General features: G+C 38.6%; 2 protein-coding genes across 2 annotated transcripts; both read right to left on the minus strand.

The window, feature by feature from the left end:
- On the minus strand, positions 1 to 6,997 carry LOC143468848 (uncharacterized). The gene is made up of 6 exons (XM_076966287.1): positions 6,538 to 6,997; positions 6,184 to 6,311; positions 3,915 to 5,850; positions 2,460 to 2,607; positions 1,680 to 2,260; positions 1 to 614 (listed from the first exon to the last, which is right to left on the minus strand). The coding sequence occupies exons 1-6, from the start codon at positions 6,846 to 6,848 to the stop codon at positions 539 to 541; spliced, it is 3,180 nt and encodes a 1,059-aa protein (XP_076822402.1). The 5' UTR covers positions 6,849 to 6,997; the 3' UTR covers positions 1 to 538.
- Positions 6,998 to 16,064: 9,067 nt separating this feature from the next.
- Positions 16,065 to 21,642, minus strand: LOC143469071 (catenin beta-1-like). Its single transcript, XM_076966629.1, has 16 exons — positions 21,343 to 21,642; positions 21,035 to 21,231; positions 20,764 to 20,943; positions 20,510 to 20,634; positions 20,183 to 20,384; positions 19,963 to 20,107; positions 19,453 to 19,592; positions 19,194 to 19,292; positions 18,919 to 19,122; positions 18,466 to 18,639; positions 18,215 to 18,349; positions 17,418 to 17,553; positions 17,151 to 17,269; positions 16,956 to 17,064; positions 16,640 to 16,860; positions 16,065 to 16,524 (listed from the first exon to the last, which is right to left on the minus strand). Exons 1-15 carry the CDS (start codon positions 21,551 to 21,553, stop codon positions 16,679 to 16,681), a joined length of 2,358 nt encoding a protein of 785 aa, XP_076822744.1. The 5' UTR covers positions 21,554 to 21,642; the 3' UTR covers positions 16,065 to 16,524; positions 16,640 to 16,678.

The following is a 21,642-nucleotide window of genomic DNA, read 5'->3' on the forward strand; positions in this document are numbered from 1 at the left end:
TGAACTTTAGCCACAGCCTTTATTCTGCGTACAACTTGATGAAATAACAATAAAATATCGAGCGTAATCAAGCGATAAACGTTATCGTAGAACGGAATAAATAAAGCTGATAGTACAAAGATAGGCGGCAAGATTTGAAGAACAGGCAAAATAACAAATAAATTTTCCTGCATGCCTTGGAGAGGTTGGACATAAGACAGAAGGACAAGAAGACGGCTTTAAAAAATATCTTGGGAAATGTTTTGGACATGAATCGGCTAAACCAGAATAATCTATGAGTGTCATGGCTGCAGGGCGCGAACAGTAAGTTAATAAGCATGTGCGTGAAAGCAACAAAAAGAACAACAAAAGGATGGAACTTGGAGTAAAAAGCCGAGTAACTGCATGAGAACGAGAAACACACGGAGTGGAAGTAAACTAACTAATTAACATAATTTAACTAACTAGCTTCAAGCAATCGTCATTGGTAAGGAACAAGCGCAAATCAGCTTGAGTGTGTACCTATAGGAGCTATTTATGAAATCAAAGACGTCTTGCGTCATTCGTCATGGATGGATGAGTACGAAGAACAGGAGGAAGAAGAGGAAGCGCATCCCTGACTCTCTAATCTTTGTCTGTTAAATGGTTAGTTATCGGATTAATAAGTGATCTATTGATATCAATAATGTCTATTGTCGAGTCATCGCAAAAGTCGTAACACTTCGCGTTTTAAAACTCGCTGGTAACTGTCAGAGTGATGGTGACGTGGCCAGGAAAGCTTAAGTAAGAACAAAGCTATTCGCGATTAGAGCACAGTGAGTTTCTTACAAGGAAGATATGAGCTACACAGTGATATTAATTAACTGGACGCTCATCAATATGCAGTTTTAAACCTTTCAGACAGTAATCAGTTACTAAGACGATAAGATCCCAGATATTTGTTGTGGGAATCGTGATAAAACTACTTTGAAGAAACAATGAGATAACGGGAGTACGAAGAATAGAGGGGTGGTAGTGCAAAAAAGGAAAAGATTGCCATCATGACAAAATAAAATTACAATGCATAAAGCAAAATATAAAAAATCTTCTCATGAACACAATTTTTGAAATATTAAAGGGCTGGGCTGAAATTTTCCCCATACCACTGAACATTACATAGAACAGAAAGCAAAGATTTAATTTAAAGCAGTAGCAGATTGCCTAAGGGATAATGTGCAATAAGAAAACAAGTTATAGTTTATAATCTCCTTCTAAAAGAGCAATGATATCGACTGACGGTTATTAACAATAAATAAAGCTTCATGAACAATGACATTAGTAAAATAAACGTGACGGATCCCAGAGCATTACACTGCTACAGCTGCTTAAAAAGAGGAAAACCATCGGCCGACAAAACAAGAAATTTGAAAGATAAAAATGAACATAAAAACAAGATAAGTGCAATTATATAGTTGCAGCCAATGCCGTATCAGCTGCGTTTAAAACTGAGTGCACTTGGCATCTCAGCAAAGGAACAGTTAGGAGCGGGCGTTGAATACAAACCGTCCTTTTTATGGTATTGCCGCAAGAATTTATGTCATGTGGGTTTTCTGAAAGCACTTTTTGTTTCTTTAACACAAATGTGACTTGCTTAGCAGTCAGTTAAATTTGCCATGCTGTCCGGCTTAAAAGCATTTGTAACAACCGTCATGCTTTGTCACCTGACAAGTTGCTGAATTTGAATTACTTCTTGTTTCGAGATCTCTTTAATGATTGACTCCTTACCATGCATCGCAGAGCAACCATTGAACAGTACCAGTTCGGTCGAATCTCTGTGTTCCTCTTTGGCCGGTACAACTATGACAGGCCGGCCTTCGGAGGGACGCCAGATGAGAGTTTGCGCGTTGTTGGCGCTTGGTCGTATCAACGCGCTGAAGGGTATCTGGCCAACGAAAGTACTGTTACTGTTGTTGTCTGTGGCGGGGACTACCCTGCGACGATTTCTAAGGGGGCTGTTAAAGTAATTCTTCTCCCCGGGTCCGTTGGTGATTATTGGCTGCTTTTGTATGCGTGGAGCAACGATTCGCGCTCTCTGGCCCAGTTCCCTTGTGGGATCGATGTCGATTTCGAGATAGAAATTCCACCGAACCGTTTTGAGCACGATGATGTCCTTAGTAGTTTCGTTGATGGCAGCCAGCCACGTGATAAAGCTCTGGTCACGGACGATGCGGGTTAGGTGTGCGTTCGTTCCCTCGCTCACTGGAATGTCCCAAGTAACGGAAGGATAAAAGTTGTCGTTCATCTATAAAAATCATAACTTTTATCAAAATAAATCCACATTGTAAAAGTCTGAGTGTGTGGAATCTACAGAATTGAAAAACGTCATACTTTCATGTTAAAGAAGTTAAAATAAATTTTAAACGACTAAACCATTCCCATTAGTATTAGTATACATGAAACTAGACATAAATTGCACTGTTACCCAGGCCAAATTTTATTACCATTAAGTTCATTCTTCTGTAAGTGTCAGTGGGTCCTACAATGGTGGCGATCTCGGTTGTGTTTCCGTACCACGGATAGGAGACTCCATCACTGTCACTTACTGCTGGTATTTTACCGGATTTCAAGGCTGGAATCTCCCAGCTGGAACTAAAGTAAACAACAAAGATGCATGTTTGACTAAAAATGGCCATTATTGATTTAGATGTCAATAATATGCGGATGCAAATATGTAACAGTAATACCAATGCGCTTGTTTCGGATAAAATCTCATTGATTATATAATCATGGTTTCAGTTGTTTGTCTATTACCGCCACCGTGCGGTCACTTCGGCAGAGTATAAACGCCAAGTTATAATTAGTTTCAACTGTTACTGTTGCAGGTAAAAGTGGCAAGTTCAGTGCTTCACAATGACCTTTGGTAACTAGAGTAAAATGTAGGATTTGACAAGTTTCAATTTTTCAAGCTTTAATAAACTTTAAAAAACTGTTAACCCACGTCAGGTGCTATATGGACGTTTCCAATGGAAAATGAGTGCATTGAGATTCAAAGGCCAATACCGTAAATAGGCAAAACTGAAGGCTGTAACACTGACCATTAAAGTTTATTTAGGCTACAACATGTATAAAGTACAAATAAACAAGGTTAAACGGTCAAAGAGCTTTGTCATTCGGGTCGTATTGCAGGAAAAATTGTCACTTCCTGTTGTAAGGTTAAATGAAAAAGGATTCAAATAAGCGCCATACAGAATTGGTAATTTCCTGTAAGTGTGGTTCACGTATTACGACGCTACGTTTATTTTACCTCACAAATCGACGTAGAAAACCTACAAGACACGTAGGCCATATCGTCATCAATATTGCATAAAATAATAAAAAATCGACGTGTTTTGCGCACACCACATTCTTCCTAAGATCAAACTTAAATCAACAAATCTATTCCTGTAGCTTCAACTAGAATCGTGAAACTAGCAAACCGGATGACGTAAGCATTACGTAACATCCGTAGTCTCATATTTCCTTTTGAGCCTGAGCATAAGCGGCACAATAATAAGGGCCTTTACTTTTCAAACCAATACAGTATACAGGGTAGGTATAAACAAAGCAAATTAAATCATCGACGCTTGCAACATTGTGTGCGTTGAACGAATGTAAAAACCCCAACCAACTATTCGTTGGTATTTACATGCAATGAAACGTTTGCGTACCATATTTTGCACTTAACACTGTGGGATTTATGCCCTACTACGTCAACATTTAAGAAATGAATAATGTCCAGCTCGCACTTAATCTTGTTACGTAAATCAACTTGATCTTTGAAAAAGAATGACTAGGATTTCTAAAACGAATGGAGCCTAATCACTCTACAGTACCGGTAATATTGTTTGTTGACAATAAAGATATAAGCATACAAAGGTGGGGATAACAGCAAGTATATAATTCAGAAGGTAACTTACCATCCAAGCGTTCCGTACTGGTTTATGAACTTCATGTAGTCACAAGCCTGAATCCAGCCAACGGTCCAAGTCTCTTTGCGTCTAATCGGAGGCATTATAACTTGAGCCTTCGCACGAAAATAAGGCGTCCTGTAGCGCAATACGATTGGAGAAATCTCTTCTATATCTGTGGGGCACTGGTCTATGGTAGCCTGGACATCACTGAATATGTTGGTCCGACATGGACCAACCTTGGACTTGTTTGAGACGCTGTGGAAGCATCCCATTTCAGTTTGTTCTGGCGTTATAATACCCAGGGTGCTTAGTTTGGGCGACGCTGCGTTTGCGGCGTGCAAGAGTTTTCTAAAAAGAAGTGCTGAGTTCGTTTGAGACGACCTGACAGTCGCGAAGATTAGATCAATATCTTCGCGATGACGGTGGAGGATTTCTCTTGGAGGAAGTAAGTCTTCTGAAGAGTGGTGGTTGTTTACCGAGGACTGCTGAGAGTTTTGACAGAAATTTAGCAGATATTTTGAATCGCCGAAGAGACTTTTTTGCCTACTTGTCGACAAAGTTGCCTCGTGTTTTTGGACGAGGTCGTGTGAATCCGAAAATGTTCGGCCGGTTAAAAGACGACAATCACTTTCGGTTTTAACGCGAAATCGATTTCTGAACGACGGTATGCAACTGGGCGATTCGCAAACTTTACAAGAATCTTCGCTTGATGAGATTCGACAGAGACAACGGACTGAAGCCGCTATATCCTGATCTAATCTGCTGCAGTTGTTATCCACTAACTCCTTATCTTGAATGGATGAATGATTGAACTGGCCCCTTTTATAAGTAGATCTCTGTGGCCAAAACGTAGGTGAACGCAGAGTAGTATGACGATCTTGTTTCGCAGAATTACGTTTTTTCTGGGCGCTGGGGTCAGTTTTGACGCTGTTTGACAAACCGGAAAGTACCACAGTGTTTTTCTCACCAATTTGTGACAGATTTCCCGTGATGCTAGCTAAGGTAGCGTTCTTACGACAAAAACTTCCGTTTGTAAAATTCGTTTTACTACTATACGTCTTGTGCGACGTCAATTTAGGTGGCTTGACACGAAACTCCTCAAGCTTGAAGCTTTCTTGATGAGAAAAGTGCGATGGAGTCGTTGGGTTGTGATCAAAAATCGTTTTCAGAGATGAAGGCAAATTTGTGCAGCTTGTTGCCGCGTTTGCGTTGCTGTTGAAATCACGAATCGTTTCGCAAATAGTATGCCTTCCTCTCTTGTTGCAGATCGGGATGCAGGCCGGAGCGCTTGACACGCGGGGAGGAGTTTTCAAATCCTCACCAGCTGTTGAGATTCTTTCGTATCTTCCCGCTCGGATGTCGGTACACTTTTCCGATTTTGAAAACGATGTCACCCAGTCGGTCACTGTGGCTCGTTGCTTGTAGCTTTGTCCGATTGAATTTACCAAACTGCTGCGGTTTGCTCTTTCCAGGCTTGCGTCTTGAAAACAAGAATACACTGATTTTGAACGACGGAGGAGCCGCTTCAACGGACGACGCGGTATATAAAGAGACTCCGACGAATTTTTATTGCGCTTCTCCGATTCCCAAAACTCTTTAATGCAAAAAAATTTCTGACTAGTCTCAGATCCGCTTTGGTTTTCAAATCTTCTTTTAGTATTGTTTATTCTGCTGTCAACGTTAAAATCGCCAAATGCCTCCAGTTTTCGGCTAATTTTACCCCCTGGAGACGATGAGGAAAGCGGATTTGTGTTGTAACTAATGCGTCTTTTTCTTTGAGCAAATGTCGATGGTCCAATAGTCTGTCCTAGCGATTCGGGTGCTGATAAGCACTCGGTTGAATTATCTTGTTGCTTGCTGCAGTAACTATTCCTCTCATCTATGTATTGTTTCTCACTGTGCGGTAAACTTGTAGGGTTGTCGTTGTTTTCGTTTGCGTTTGCTGAAAACAACATGCTGACGTTAACCTTTCTGTTTAATTTACCATGAGGTGAACTGTCAGAATTAGCAAGAGCACACCGCAGCCACCAAAGTAAATTATTTTAACGATTAATTGCCTCGTCTCTTTGATGATGATGCATAATTTCCTATAGAGCATATTCTATTTTCTTTATTCAAATTAGTGCAACAACGCAATGGTAACAATGCATACCATTCTGAAAAATACGACAGAATTCCGGAACGTGTGATTTGTCTGTACTGCCTACTCATAAATATACCAACCATTTCTAGTAAGACTCATCAAATCGTAGTGAATAAAGTCAATGGCACTCACCTGAACAAAGCTTTGTCGAATTTCTAACCAATTTTCTGACTCTTTGCTGGTCGGTTTTGCTGTTCCCTAATGAAGTAAAATGTATTGCTGATTTTTGAGAGACCCAACGTTGCTTTGATGTAGATTTGCTGTAAACAAGAACAAATTAAAGGTAAACTTATTGGTAAATCAAGAAATTTTTTTGTAATTAAGAAGTTTTCAATTCAGAGTAATCTGTTTATTAGATATTTCTAGATTTAACTGATAAACAGTAACTAGACTAATAAATAAAAAATATTGTGCGTAAATGAATGAATAAGACCAATGAGTACGGGAATCTAAACCAGGAACACTGTGAAGTAATGCCGTACTCACCTAGGATGTTTATTATCCAAAATTCTTGGTTTTTGTGGTAACAAACTCGTTGGACAGAAATAGGTGTTGCGAGATTTTCGTGAGTATAATTCAACAGCTACTATAAATATGACCAAGTCACGTAATTGTTTGTATACGTCTAATGATTGTTCCTCGTATTCTTTTTCGTTGTTAACTTGACTCGAAACGGCTTCAAATAATAGACTGTGCAGACAATTCGTTTCTTTGGGATAATTTGGAGAAGCAGAGCTGTGGTTGCTCCTTAATGTTCTTATGAGGCTTTCGAGACACTGAGAGCTTGGCCGGTTCATTTAGCCGAAACCTGGATGCTGAACATCCAAGCAAATGGACGCGCCGTCAACTGAAGTGAAAAATAATTCTTCATAGCAACAACACTAACCAGCTTTCCTGTGATTTCTATTAAAGCTAATCACAAGAAATCTAAAAATGAAAATATGATTTATTATTCTTACTTCGTGCCCTAACGGCGTTGTATATAATAGTGGTATGCGGTGGTGTAGCCTACGGTATGTTTGGCCTTTATCTATACTGATAGTTAATTTAGACTTTACGTTTTCAGAATCACACAGAGGTGTATATGGCATATTCCAGACGCGAGCGAGAACGACACAACATGTGAAAGCATTTTTGTACAAAAAGTAATTATCTTGTTAAACGCATCTAAACTTTATACAGTTGATGTGATCTTTGAAGCATATAACAACAATCCACTTCCTCTTTGTGTAAATTCGCGCAAAAACACAGCAGGGATAGCACAAAATCGGACAAATTTGATTTTTATTATCTTTAAAGTTTAATTGTTCTGTTTTTAAAGAATAAATCGGGCAAAGTGGTCATAACCTCATTTTCCCTTGGCAACTGTATTCCCAATCAAGTTTATAGATGCCTATATGTTCAACAGATGTATTGCTCATTTAAATGTAATCATAAGTACAATCGATTGCAACCCTACTACTAATCCTGGTGCCCTTGACCGCTGTTGAACTGCTGGGTTAATTAAAGGGAAATACTCGGCAATAACTGCTTCTGTGTCTCGTTTCCCAAAAGTAATTAACACTAAAAACGAAAATTAGGGGACCCTACTCTCTTCCTTTATGCACGACAATACCGACATCGCACAGTATGATATTAATCGGCAACATATTTTTCTAAAGCCTTTTGGGCTAAGGAAAAATGATCTTTGTTTATCGTTAACGTAGGTTGCATGAAAATTAATTAGAAATACATTTTAAGTCACTGTAACATACGTGCGTGTTCGGGCACAACTTAATTATTAATGAAAGGATCATTGGAAAGGGAAGCATAGCACAGTGAAAGACATAGACGGCAAAAACTAACAGCTGACATTTGCCTCTTTCTAATCTAAGCCATGTCTGTAGAAGGGCGTTTAACTTAACTTGAATGATTTTTAAGTCAACTGCAAGCAACATTGTACCAGGACAAACGTTTTAATTTAAAACATCGTTATGTTTCCAGCACACAGGCTTCATTTAAAACAAAAACCAGAACCTGGACCACAGCCTGGTATAACCTACTGCTGTTTTTGATCTCAAAAATATGCTGGCACAGCTCTAAACATGCACTGGTTGCGTAGGCTCATGCCCAGTCTGTATACGTTAGCATGGAAGCGCGCCTCGCATTTCCTGTTCGTTTATCATGCAGTTTACATGAATTAACCTAACGTATCCTTTGCTGAACTGGTATTCTTTCAAATTTAATAGAAACCTGTACAGTATTTATGCAGTGGTGTAGTTGAATAGGCCATTATTGATATATCACCGCATAGGCAAAACTGATCCATTGAATTTGCTACGTCAGTGAGTTGTTAATGCATCAGGAATCAAAACTTTGCACAATTCCTCAGCTGTCAGCTTTGTTAAGTACAAAAAAGACAATTACCTACTCAGACAACATTACATCTTATAACGATGGAAAAACAGCTCATCATGCAGCAATTATTTTCGATTTGTAATGGAAAATTCTTGAGGTTTGCGCACGGTTATAATGATTTAACTATATTAAAAGTTATTGGGCTATGCAGTATATTCATCACAATGCATTTGCATTTGTTCATTGTTTTAACGAATGGATGGATGGGTGGCACAGGCGGGTCTATCGCAAAAAGACGCAGCTGCTATACAGCTGATGTCGATCATCAGCATAATTTCCTGCCGCTGTATTTCCAACAAGAAGTAAAGACGTGGCCAACTACATTTTCTGATGCACAGTTAGATGTTTTCAGTTTAATTATATTTGAACCGATGCATTCTTAAATACTTACTGTACATGCTACATAAATCAGATATAATTTAGAAATGTATATTCTATGGAGATAGAGTCGACCATACACGGTTATTTACGTTTGTATTTGGTGTGTACATTAACCAAGTTTTCCTTTCGTTGCTGTACAAAACTTCTGTTACAGTACTTCTTCACCGCTTTCATTACAGTCGCCTGACACTGGTTACCGGTTCCCTAGTTACTAATTCAATAACGGTGGATATATTTAAGAGTAATCAGATGAAGACATACCTATGTAACACGCAATCTAACCAAGTTCATCCTAAACCAAGTAATTGAATAAGAAACCAGACGACAGGTAACCAGATTCATGTTTTGAATAAGTAACTATAGGGAACAAATAACCAGTTTGACTAACTAACAGCTTTGCAAGGCTATAGCTTTTACTCCTAACACAACTTTACTCACCCTGCAGTAACTGAATTTCGTTAGTCATAAAAGCTACTGCAGCTGAATTCACCGACTCTTTAATGAGCAAATACAGCAAAAGTTAGTTTTAATTTTCACACTTCGGCGTCAGTTGCTTTTAATAAAGTTGATACAGCTGATCCTTCTACCATATGAGGTATCGTTTTTCTCATACGCATTCGCCCTATAACCTTCCTAAAACTATGTGGGCTTAATAACACTGAACTTGCACTTAGCAATGCTTGTCAATACTTCACAGACGGCATACAGCCCTTTCAGTGAATTTCTTGCAACGCAAAATCAATACATTCTTTTGCTTTTGTTACCTTGCGTGCATGCAGTCAATCTTGGAGGCCACCTTCCATTCCTGTTTCCAATATTTTTGTTTTTCTCCTTAGACTGGTCTAATGGAATAGGTATTAGGAATAACGCCTAACCCAGCTGGCGGGCAGGGCGTATAAACCCGCAACAGATGCGGCATACGCTTGTTGTAGTAATTTGTCTATTACCACCTTTTTCGCTGATAACTTTCTGAAAAGGTTTACTTTGATACTTACTTTCTTAATTGTTTGTACTTTTGAACTTGGCGCAATATCAATTATTAAAACACACAAACCCCCAAAATTGTTTATAAAAATGCCTTTTTCCACTAAAGAAGGTGAAACAGAAGCTGTCGGTGTGGTCATTTACTGCATGCGCTTAAAACAGACCGAATTATTAAACCACACAAACAGGTGAACTGACTATGGCTCGACATGATTATACGAAAGTTACTGAATCATTGGGTATACCCTAACGATATATGATGTTGCTACATTCCCAGTCTAAATCCAGGAAATGGCCTGTGACTGAAATGATTACGCCATGTTGCATACAACAAGAAAATGTCACGCGTCTGTGTAGCAGCATTACGTGATGTGCAATCAATACGGCTGCGTTAATCTATCTGTGCGCATGACCGTAGTTGTACCGGAAAGTACGAAAATTTTTACAAATTAATTGAACCTTGTGACAATATTATTTAAACGAAACGTTTCTTTGGGGTAACACTCGCACGTGCCTTCCTCTGTTGTAGCACATAAGGAAAAATATAACGGCGGTGGTGGTAATGGACGTTGACAACGACATCGTTGACTATAAGTAATTATGGAATGAAGGTTCGTTGTTTATCATTTCCATATTAGAAGACCTCGCTGCTGTTTTGTCGGAAGCTGAGGATAAGAGGAAATTACTTTTGACTTTGTCAGGCGGATATATCGATCGTGGGGAAAATGCACTTCAGCAAAACAAGTAAACAGGTCACTTAGTTAAGCTGAAGCAAGAAACATGACTTTGCAAAACGTCACACCCGTATGACATTAGTTCAATCACATTTTATGGGTTGTAAAGGCTTTTTGTCAAGTTACCAACGCAGGACATCCTCTCTACAGTGTACCACTGACGGAAAAACAAAGGCAGTTTTCCGCGTACAGAGGAAGAGGCACAATAGCGTTGAGGACGCATCCATCAAGACTTCAAGCAGCCCACTAACATGCAGTTGAAATAAGAATCGCCAACACATACCATAAACGCTTATTTACCTGTATGGTTATGCATGATGCTAATTGCAACTCAAAAAATGTTAAGTTGTTACTACAAAGTGTCATATGTTCTAAGATTGTTACCGAAGAAGTTGTATTGATAATTATATCATTTAGTTGAATTCAGCAACATATTTGCTTCGCATTTAATTCTGGTTCATATATGCTGAACAAAGTGAGCAGTAAAGGACAAGGTATGTTTTTATGGTTTTCATTTTTGGGCTGTCAATTTACGTTTTGCAAATTACAGGTTTTAAATTAGATTACGATGGATTTACGTGTAGTTTTGCGCGTAAGTTATATCCCATGGCTTCTTTCTTTATTTTCAAATACAGTTATCGTCGACAGTCTTTCACATTTCTATCAAACTATATATAGTTTACGGAATTCTTTTGATAAAAATATAAACGCCTGCATATTTTATCATATTCTAGCAAATAGAAACTACGTAATACTCTGTCGATGTTATTTTATTTTTACAGTTATAGCCTTTAATCTATTAGATGGTAATCTCGTGTGTGACAAAAGCAACAAACATATAGATTATGTAAATATACTATACTTAATATTTAGCCATAAATTTGATGTGTTTTCGACTCAGCGTCAATCATATTACAAGTTATTAACAATTTGTTGTCAACGTAGCGAGGAAGGACATAGAGATTCGCCTGATTTTCAAACACGCACACAATATGTCGTCAATCTTTTATTCGTCGTTTGACAGATGAATAGCGGCATTAAGGGCGCGTATCAATTCCCGGACGCCATCCCAAGAGAACCAGGCATCTTGGCCAGCACCTTAAATCGCATGACTTCCCTACCCAGAACGTTGTTCACCATACACAAATCGGTATGGAATGTATTGATTGCTGACGGAATGCATTTTGCTGCCATTTGCACAAAAAACTTTCCCTGTCCTGCTCCCATTTAGTTGACTGCCCCTTATTCAATTCACATTTGGCAATTTTTTCTGATGCTTTACTCGCTTTGGTCGTACTGCGTGCGACAGTCAATTCTTATTCTCAATAAACAAGGTTATACGTATGATAAAGTAAAACGTTAATTTATGTCAAAACAAGGAATTAAAAAATGACGTATCGAAGTCAAGCTCGTGAAATGTAGACATGCTCCAGCAAAAAATATCACCCTTAATAAAAAGACAATTACATTTTCAGGAACATTCCAAAGTAAAACGCGGAAACTGAAGTGATAACCTACCTAAACGTGGACTGAGTCATACAGCAATGCATTATAAGTTCGCAATTATTTCTCTTGTAGTAGACTATACCACTTCTTATAACGTGCATTAAAAGAGGCTTGACTTTCCAGGAAGTAAATTTACGCCAATTCCGTTGAACGAAAATTACCAGAAACGCTTGCCTCTGAAAAATTCATGTTACAATACCTCCAAAACAGTAACAGTTTTCTGATAAACGAGAACATGTTTGTACAGAGAATGAGAGAGCGGTTGGGGCTATTCGATAAATGGATACAGAAATATTAATTAAATCTCATACGATGCGCTTAAAAATGACCTGAAACAATTTTAGTAATTTAACCAACCCAGCCATTGTCATCAGCAAGACTTCATGGACATGTCCCAACTTTACCAAAAACTACTTTTAGACCTTACTGTTTATGTTTTCGGCTGGTGTTAATGATTTCTAAATCCAACAAAACTCTCCAAACATTCAAGAAAGATATCAATATTTTAAACAATCTTAACACTGCTTTTACGGTAACCTAAATTATCTTTATTGCCCAACACGATTTATTCCAAGCCCACGATCCAATTTACAGATCAAGGAGAGCCACACTGCACATGCATAATTTACTGCCAGCTGATCGACACGCTAACTGGTGTTTCAGATCATATTGATTTTAAGCCAAACTAGCCTAACATTTGGCAGTGCGTGGGCTACTTGAACTAGGCTATGTAGCCTAAATTAACTTTGAGTGATGCGTCCGATGCAGTAACAATCGTAACTTGCAAGGTAATTCAAAAATGTTTAAAAAATATGACAGGTATGAAAAATGGTCAAACTTGACTTCAAAGGTGAACAAAACCATAAATCAAACCGCGGCGATGAGATAACTTCACAACATTGCAAAAAGGCAGTATTACCAAGACGAAACAATTTGGTGTAAACTGTTTGTCTTGACAAACTGGCCATTATCATTAGCACGACAGCTTGCATTCATTAAAAACACTTAAGCCCTCCCAAAAAGTACAATAGCCCAGTTGAAAATATTAACTTTTGTGGTCAATTGCGTTCTTCAGCTCGTGAAGCTTCCATCGATAATACCTCAAAGCGGCATCAAACAAAAATATTGTTAGAAAGTATTGTCTTTGTTTTAGTGTGCTTGCTTCTACACCTTTTATACAAGTCTATGAGAAGCACCTAAACTTCTATACCTGTCGACAATCCACCGTATGTAGCATTTAGCTTAAATCGGTTAAAATTAATCACGTTTCGAAATATTACGATATAACTATAACAGATGCCTAAACAACTTTGATTATATGGGATTGCCGAACAAATAAAAAATAAAGCTGTGCTTGCATTGTAGCCTTATAGCCTACATGTCTGAAGTTTGCTATTTCAAAAAATAATTAATCAAATCAAGCAATAATGACATTTTCGGAATAGATTATGCTTCTAAATTTAGCAAGCGCCCTATCTTTTCTAAAAATACAGTCGCTTACTGTTAAAAGAGTTCCTGCTAATTCTTTCACTAAAATGTTGACATGTGTTACTTAGTTTTCCTTCGAAATGATCGCTATAATTCTTACCTAACTCTTTTGCAGTTTTGGGGTTCAACCTCATTGTAATAACCAGGTTTAATTAAAACTCTACTAACAACAAAGTTAAATGTTATTCATGCACATTATGCAAGTAATCGTATGCATAAATTAGCCTGGCAACCGCCTACATGTCGTGCGTATCTTATCGCACACGCACGAGTTGTATTTTATAACAAACACGTCATGCACTTTGTAATGCCTCACAACACGCACCCATTTGCGCTTCGCGTTGACGCTACATCTGTTTTATGCCTTGGGAATATGTGTTTGAAGGTTGAATAATGCGTGGCGACCGTGTGAAATAACTACAGTATGAAAGTTATCATCGATTGGAAAGAAATTAACTTCTAGTGTTGCGACTAAGGTGCCGTAAACTCCAAATGTTTGTTAGAGCAAAGAGGTTTTTCACACAGACCGTAGATGCAGCATTATTTAGAACTTACCAAGCATTGGAATCTACTTTTAAATAATAGCTATGGTCTAATTCTAAGATATATTGCAGTATCTCAGGCACAAGGGCAGAAACAGGTAGGCGAAGCGTGTATTTGCCGCTGAATGATTCATAATTACTAGACTTCCTGCTCAGTGCTCACCACGCAAGTTTTAATCTAATGGTCATTTTTTTCCTAGCTATCACACATGATGATTCTTAATTGTAACCGCTATAATCAGTTCGAGTTCAGGCAGTAGGCGATCCACCCAGGCGTGTTAGCAATTAGCACTGGAGTACTATAACGCTTGCGACTGATGTGTAGTACGATGCAAATGTATTTTGCAAGCATTTGATGTGAAATATGTGCTTTAAACTCTCATTCTCATATATTTAGCACTCAAACTGTTTGCAACTCGTTACTGTTGTTGCGTAAATGCAGTAAGCAATAGTTAATTGAAGTGTTGTGTCATTATAAAATCTGGAAATACGCCATACTGAATCAAATTCTGGTGGTTTTCTGAAAGTCGTTGGTGGCATGTTAGAGGAAAAACAATTTGCACTCCGTCACTACTGTTCAGTATTTGACAGTAGCGATTTTAGCACAAACCACGGTCTTCAAGAGGAACTCATTATTCAAAAACCAAAGGAATCAACATCAGAATGCCGCTTGCCCATACGGACAGAGTTAGAATTTAACGCGTAAATAGAGATCGAGAAGTTCTTTCTGATCCTGAAACTCAAGGGACATACCCCAAGAATAAACTTCCATAAAATTCTCCAGTTGACTGACAGTCCTTGTGAAGCAATTGAAGGACTCGTCCAAAGATCAGAAAGAAAATTTGACGTAAAATGTCATGATAAAATTTGGACAAAAACTCTTGCTGAAAAAGTAAGTTCATTCAATGTAGGTGATAGCAGACATCGTCATCGTTAGGTAAGTAAAACATACTCGGTTAACTACAGATGGAAAGTCTGCAGCCATCCCATGATACACGTTTTACAAGAAGCTCTTGACCGAGCAGTTGCCGACCTATACAAAGCTTTGTCGCCAATGAGAGAGACAACAAAAGGATTTAAGATGGGAGAAGAATTCCGTGGTTAGAAAAGACTAGTAACTGAACTTAACTTATCACAATTTATTTCTGATGGTGGAAATAAAGATTCGTTCGATCCAAACGCTAAAGACGACATCAATTTGAAAAAATAAATTACCTAAAGCTAACACTTGATGAAGACCGAACCACAGCGATGTAATCCACAACACGATTAACACACAATGACGAAAAACAAAGCAGAAGCTGTGCGGAGAAGGGGTGTTCTCTCCCCGTACCGTTTATTCCTGATCTCTGCGCGAGCTGGGTGTGGGTACCCCCTTGACCTTCACTGTGATCGTGGGGTGGGTACGGTTTTAGTCATTAGGGTAGAATGCAAGTGCCCGCAATAAGTTTTCGGTTTTTTATTAAAAATATCGTTCGTTAAACACAATTAAATCAGTTGCTTTCGAGTTAGTGACAAAACCATGCAAAAAAATTAAATGTCATGGTATGATAATTTTTATCCTCAAACTGTGGAAAGACTGAACGACTTAAACCCGGCGATAATTTCTCATCGCTTGAGCCAAATGAGGGTCAAACGTTGTAACTGCGGTATTCACAGTTTCAGCTGTTGTCCTTGTTTTATGCCAAGAGAAAATGTTAAGAGATTATATTCCACTACCGTTGTTGATCGGACTTATTTTCTACCAAACATTTCCTTAAACTGGATTGCGTATGTTGCACGCATTTCAATTGTGTTTACGTGGGGAGTGCAAACAGATTGGAAAGCTAGTTACCCACGTTTTGTGTGGATAGTAACAGCAGCTCGGCACGTAATTATTGTCAGTCCCACGCAAAACCAATCATAAGCCTCAACAGTGAAATCTAATCTGTTTCTTAACGATTAGCATAAACACGAAATACAACCTTGGTCGCAACACTCATTATACTTATGCACAATTGGTTTATTTGGCGCTAAAATATACGCACTCCACAGACAAACGGAGTACGAGCATACCGGCGGTACAAAAATACAGGCTAAAGGCTAAGGCTACACGCATAAACACGCAAGCTTTGGCTGTGGAAAAACACGGGAAGCATTTCTCAAAAAATATCTCGTCACTAGATTCATTCGCAAGTGTCTACAAACCACAAGCACGTACATTCTTCAGTAAAAATACAAAGTCAGTCGTAAAATTCTCAATTGACGTGTGAAAACGGCTAATCCGAAATGTATTTACAAATGTTAAAAAATGTGTTCATTATACACTTCATACAACAATTACACGCAATACTGAAAGCGTTTAAACCTGGTGTTAAAAAGATTTGATTTCAATCATCATTCCATTAAAATAGAGACGTAAGACGATGATTGCTCAGTCATATTTGCATTTACACTGATTCCTGCAACACAAAATTTAAAAAAAAATTCAATTTTCCACCCCCATTATCCAATATTATGTCATGATTACAGTTCCTGTTAAACCAATTCGTGGGAACAAAAAGGCAAGCGCCGAACCTTTCAAGATACTTGTAGTTGTTGATCCAGACTTAGAAACTAAAGGTCGGTATCAAGCCAGGCTAATTGATCCTGACCAGGCTGTGCAGCATCATCACCTCCCAACATCGGGTCAAAATCCATGTCCCCTGATAACTCTGGTAGAGGATACTCTGTTCCTGACTGCATTTGGTGTGGATGACCATAGTCCATTGGCTGCTGACCTTCTGGTGGTGGATATCCTGAAATTTTATGATGAAAAAGTTTGATATCAGCACTGCCTGCCTGGCTTGCCGATCTGCACTGGACAAACTACATAACCAGAGTTCATGCAGACCTGAATGTTGTGAGTTGTGCATCGAGCTGACTGAACTATGATGTGAGAGCGGAGGAGCAACTGTTTGATCATATTGTATGATTGGGTCCATGTTCATCAGATCCCCACCCTGTGAAGCACAAGAATGATAATTTCATAAATAATTGTAACATATTGAGTATTTGTAAGCACAGAGTTCAAGTTAGGATGACATACGTTGTACAAAGCACCGTCGTCTTTGAAGAGTGAACTGGTGAGCTCGACTGAAAGTCGTTTTTTGTAATCTTGTGGCTTATCCTCGGACATCCTGAAGAGAGCAGCCGCTGCATACGTTGCTGGGAAAAAAGTGGATAGGTTCGGCTTAAGTATATCCAATAATACAACGTAACACATTAATACAGCAGTAGTCAACTACTGCAGCTACTAATGAAAGTTGTCAGCTACTGCTATAGACCAATTATGCATAAAAAGCAATTCGTTTACCAACGCCCTCGTTTTTGGAATGGAGAAGCTGGGTAAGGGGTGCACTTGCCCCTTCTCCTTCTATCATATCCGCACTTTCCTTATCTTGCGCCAACTCACACAGCACCCCGGCAGCAACGCGTTGAATGTTCTCAACCTATTAACAGAACATCATGTAATACTATAAGACAGCATGGACCAACTACAAGTCTGCAGGCGGCCCATGGACAAGTTTTCGCGTTATGCAAGCTCTTTCAATTTATGTTTAATAGTGTAATTGTACTGTGTATTCATGAGTAAAGATTCAACTGCCATAAGAAAATGTACAAGCCCAACAAACTACAATTAAAAGGTGCACATTAATGAAACTAAACTTAGGGGAAAACGCCACAACTCTATTAAAAGGTGTTGCACTTCCTGTTTAGAAGCAGTATAATGTTACAGAAGGATGTTGCACAAATACTTTTTCAGGTAAATGTTGTGTTTGGGCTTGCCATGAAGGCTAATAGTATACTGTACATGTCTCAAGCATAATGAGCAATCACTGTTCAAAAAATTTATGGTATCTGTAACTTCTGTTTAACTTCAACTAAGCAACAATCTCTGCCATTGCTCAAGTAAGTTTTGACTTTCTTATACAAAGGTTTGAAGAAATCAACCCTCATCTTGTTAAGGACATACTAAGTGGCCAGCAAGGCAAATATACTTGGTGCTCTCAATTATAAAGTATAAAAAGATTTCGTTTAAATGGCGATAATACAAAATTGTACAGGTCATACCACGGTTGTTTTAATTAGAAACAAATATGTTTGCCAAACCTGCGAGTAAAGCAGCTGTACAAACAGTGGGATAGTGTTCAAGCTTCGAATAACAGCTCTGCTCTGTCCTTCACGAGCAAGAATATGAAGTGTGCCAGATGTGCCTTCAACAATCTCTTCCATGCGAACACCTTCCTGAAATAACACCACATATAAACTGCTTGGTAAACGGACATCACAGAGAGTATAAAATAAATGAAAATAGTCGCCCATCGGCTCATACAATACATGATAGGAATGTTTTTACTCACCACGTAAAGACTGGACATCTGCTGACTGTGACTGGAAGCCATGCTGGTACGACGCTGAGAATCTTGGTGAGCCCTCATAAGCAGTTGCACCAACCTTGGGATGGCACCCTGCTCACGCAGTGGCCCATGATTGGCAGCACACAAAGCTAGGTTTCTTATGAGGCCAACAACCGCCTGTGTTATTCACAAGAAGAAAAATATATTTTTAAATTATGTAAGCAAATGGATTCACCTATGTTACTTAGGCTTGCTAACACGAATTAATATTAATAAAATGTTTGTAACTATAGTACGTGCCACAGTAAAAAAATTATTTTAAGTTTAACACTATAGAATCTAGAAGAATACACTTTTTTTCATGTTGGTTAAGATATTTAAACTAGAACATGTATATATTATGTTGAAAATAATTATAACAAAACATTATTAAAAGTTAATATCAAAGAAATTGACCTTAATCAGGGGCCAGCGCGATGGTGGGTGAAGTAGTTTTACCAAGACAGGCAAACCATAATGAAGACGAACAGCATTCTGCGCCATTTCCGCATCAGGGTGTCTTGAAGTCAAGTGACGCAGGGCGCACACAGTTGGCTCAGTGATGTCCTCTCTATCTCCAGCTTGTAAGACAGTCCTCACCAAAGCTTCAATACCACCAACCTGAAAAATATGCAAGTGTTTCATTTTAAATTGTTTACAGTTCCTAAAAGAATCATCAAATAACACTTTACCTGGCACACTCTGGTCTTGTTGCTCATGTTGTTGCAGGTCAAGTTACTCAGTATGCCAGCAGCACAAGTGACCACATTGATATCATTTGATGAGAGAAGCTGTAACAATATGAAGCCTTTTATATTTCAACCTAGCATGAGTTTTATTGATTTACTGTGCCAAATCTGACCTTATTTTATAACATGCTAAATAAAACAGTCCACAAATTCATGAAATTTTACTTTAACCTGTAACCTCTTTTACAAAAAGAAGCTTTACCTGAACAAGCATTTGAAGAAGATTTTCAACATGATCTTGCTTGGTTCCAGCATCTGACAAGTTACGAAGAGTCCACAAGCAATTTTGCACGAGACGCTGTGAGGGAGAACACAGATGCATCCCCATTGCCTGCATGCCACCTTCAAAACAAAATGATATGATAAGATCTTAATACGCTAAAAGTTGGCCACGATTGTACATTATTAGCAACATACATAGGAAGAAGTTAGTTAAAGAATAATTGCATGATAACTTAAGCACTGTAAAATAATGCCTACGGAAAACTAGATAGCTGCGTAATGTGTAGACACTTAAACCATGTATGATACTAGACATATATACATATTACAACCTGCTAAGGAAATCATACTGTCAATTATTTCCTGGAAATGATGCTTATCTTTCAGCAATTCATAAGATAACACGCAATAAAACAAGCAATTGAAAGTTTTCCACATTTCTTCACTTTAGGCGATCCTTTACAGTGTTATTAAAATTCAATTAACATACCTGCTTCAACAATTGCAGGTTTGTTGTTTGCACACACTGACAGAACTTTCAGCACACGACTGGTGGTCCAAAGAAGCTTTTCATAGTCATAAGTTCTCATGATACGAACAAGCTCTTGTGGTCCATTGCTGGCCAAAATGATTAACTAAAAAGAAAAGTATCGTAAATAAGTTTCATTGTGTATTATAAAAGTTCAAGACTGTTAAATCAACACACAAACCTTGCTTTCTTGGTTTCCGTAGGCCAAAACTTGAAGACAGTCAGTATCAATCGCCAAGAACTTGACATTGTCTCGTTGAAGAAGATGAACCATCTTTTGAAGACCACCTGCCAAGCGAACTGCTTCTTTTGCACCTTCTTGATGGAGCAGAAGATTGTGCAGTGTGGTGATAGCATAAAACACCACTGACTCAATTGGAGAACTGCAGTGAAATAAACGGTTTTAGTAGATCTGGCACGCAATACAAACGATATACATCATTGTAACAAAGAATCAGTTTGTAACAGAAATTGTCATTTTCTAAGACTTCGCCACGTTTTAACATACTTAAGCATCTTGACCAGGGCAGGTATGCCGCCGGACTTAAAGATTGACAACAGTCCCTGTCTGTGGTGTGACAGGTTGTGGAGGGCTCCAGTGCAAGCGCGTTGTGTTTCAGGATCAGTGGCGTTCTGTGAAGATGTGTATAAATATGGATTTGATATTACATGTATTAATATAGTGTAATACATATCATAAAGTTCACTTGAAAATTATGGCAAACATGGATTGCGAGAAGATTGTCAACAAGCTTCATATACCTGCATAGCACGAACAAGAGCAGAAACCATGGCCGGGCTATTCATCAGAGCCTGCCTACTTGCAACCTTTTTTGACAACATGTGGACCATCTGCGCAGCTTGTTGAACAACAACGCTGTCATCATCATTCAGTAGTGCAGTCAACTCTGGAATAGCTTTGGTGGCTAAATCTGCATCATCCTGAAATTTAGAGGTTATGTTTTTAAGTATAATAAGAAACAGTGGCTCGAATATGGTTCGGTTACTGGTATCTGGGATGCGTCGAAGTCACCTGATAGTGGATCAAATTAACCACAGCCTTCTTGAGCATTTGGGAAGGCTCAGCAAGCCTTTGCACTGAAGTGGAAACGGTTTGGTCAAACTGAGTGCTTGGAATCGGTGCCATGCTGCCATCCTCGGGCATAGTCTCTGGGAAAAGAACATCTCGAACTCTGTCAGCTCGTGTACGAACAAACTGGTCGTGGATTTCTGCAAGGAAATACATAAAACAAAACGTCAAAGTTTAAATTGTTTCCAGTATTTCACATTGACCATTACAGCAACGATCTAAACATAGAGTTATTCCGTTAATTTGCTTACGATTTGCCTCATCCATAGTAAATTCTCTCTGCCAATCACCAAGAACTTGGTTTGTATCAGGATAAGAGCCAGGTTCATGGTGGCTTGTTCCACTAATGGATGGTGCTGCAGTATTCGCACCAGACTGGATTCCAGAATCCCAATTCCACATGTGCACTTGCTGCTTGGGATCACCAGCAGGAAGGTCATGACTAATCATCATATCCTCCATAATCAGACGTTTGTTTACTCAAATGATTTTTAAAAGTAAAGTGGGATCAAGATAATACTCACAAATCCTATAGCAAGCAGATATCATAC

This window comes from Clavelina lepadiformis, chromosome 8, assembly GCF_947623445.1.
Source record: "Clavelina lepadiformis chromosome 8, kaClaLepa1.1, whole genome shotgun sequence".
Lineage (NCBI taxonomy): Eukaryota > Metazoa > Chordata > Ascidiacea > Aplousobranchia > Clavelinidae > Clavelina > Clavelina lepadiformis.

Bases quoted from the DNA above. Each gene is read 5' to 3' on its own strand.
- LOC143468848 (XM_076966287.1), bottom strand. From the start codon at position 6,848: ATGAACCGGCCAAGCTCTCAGTGTCTCGAAAGCCTCATAAGAACATTA. The intron at 2,261-2,459 runs GTAATAAAATTT...TGATTTTTATAG, and splicing joins ACAGAAGAATGAACTTAATG to ATGAACGACAACTTTTATCC. The intron at 615-1,679 runs GTGACAAAGCAT...ACCATTTAACAG, and splicing joins CAAATTCAGCAACTTGTCAG to ACAAAGATTAGAGAGTCAGG.
- LOC143469071 (XM_076966629.1), bottom strand. From the start codon at position 21,553: ATGGAGGATATGATGATTAGTCATGACCTTCCTGCTGGTGATCCCAAG. The intron at 19,593-19,962 runs GTATGTTAATTG...TTTGTTTTGAAG, and splicing joins ACCTGCAATTGTTGAAGCAG to GTGGCATGCAGGCAATGGGG. The intron at 17,065-17,150 runs GTATGTCATCCT...TGTGCTTCACAG, and splicing joins ACGACGGTGCTTTGTACAAC to GGTGGGGATCTGATGAACAT.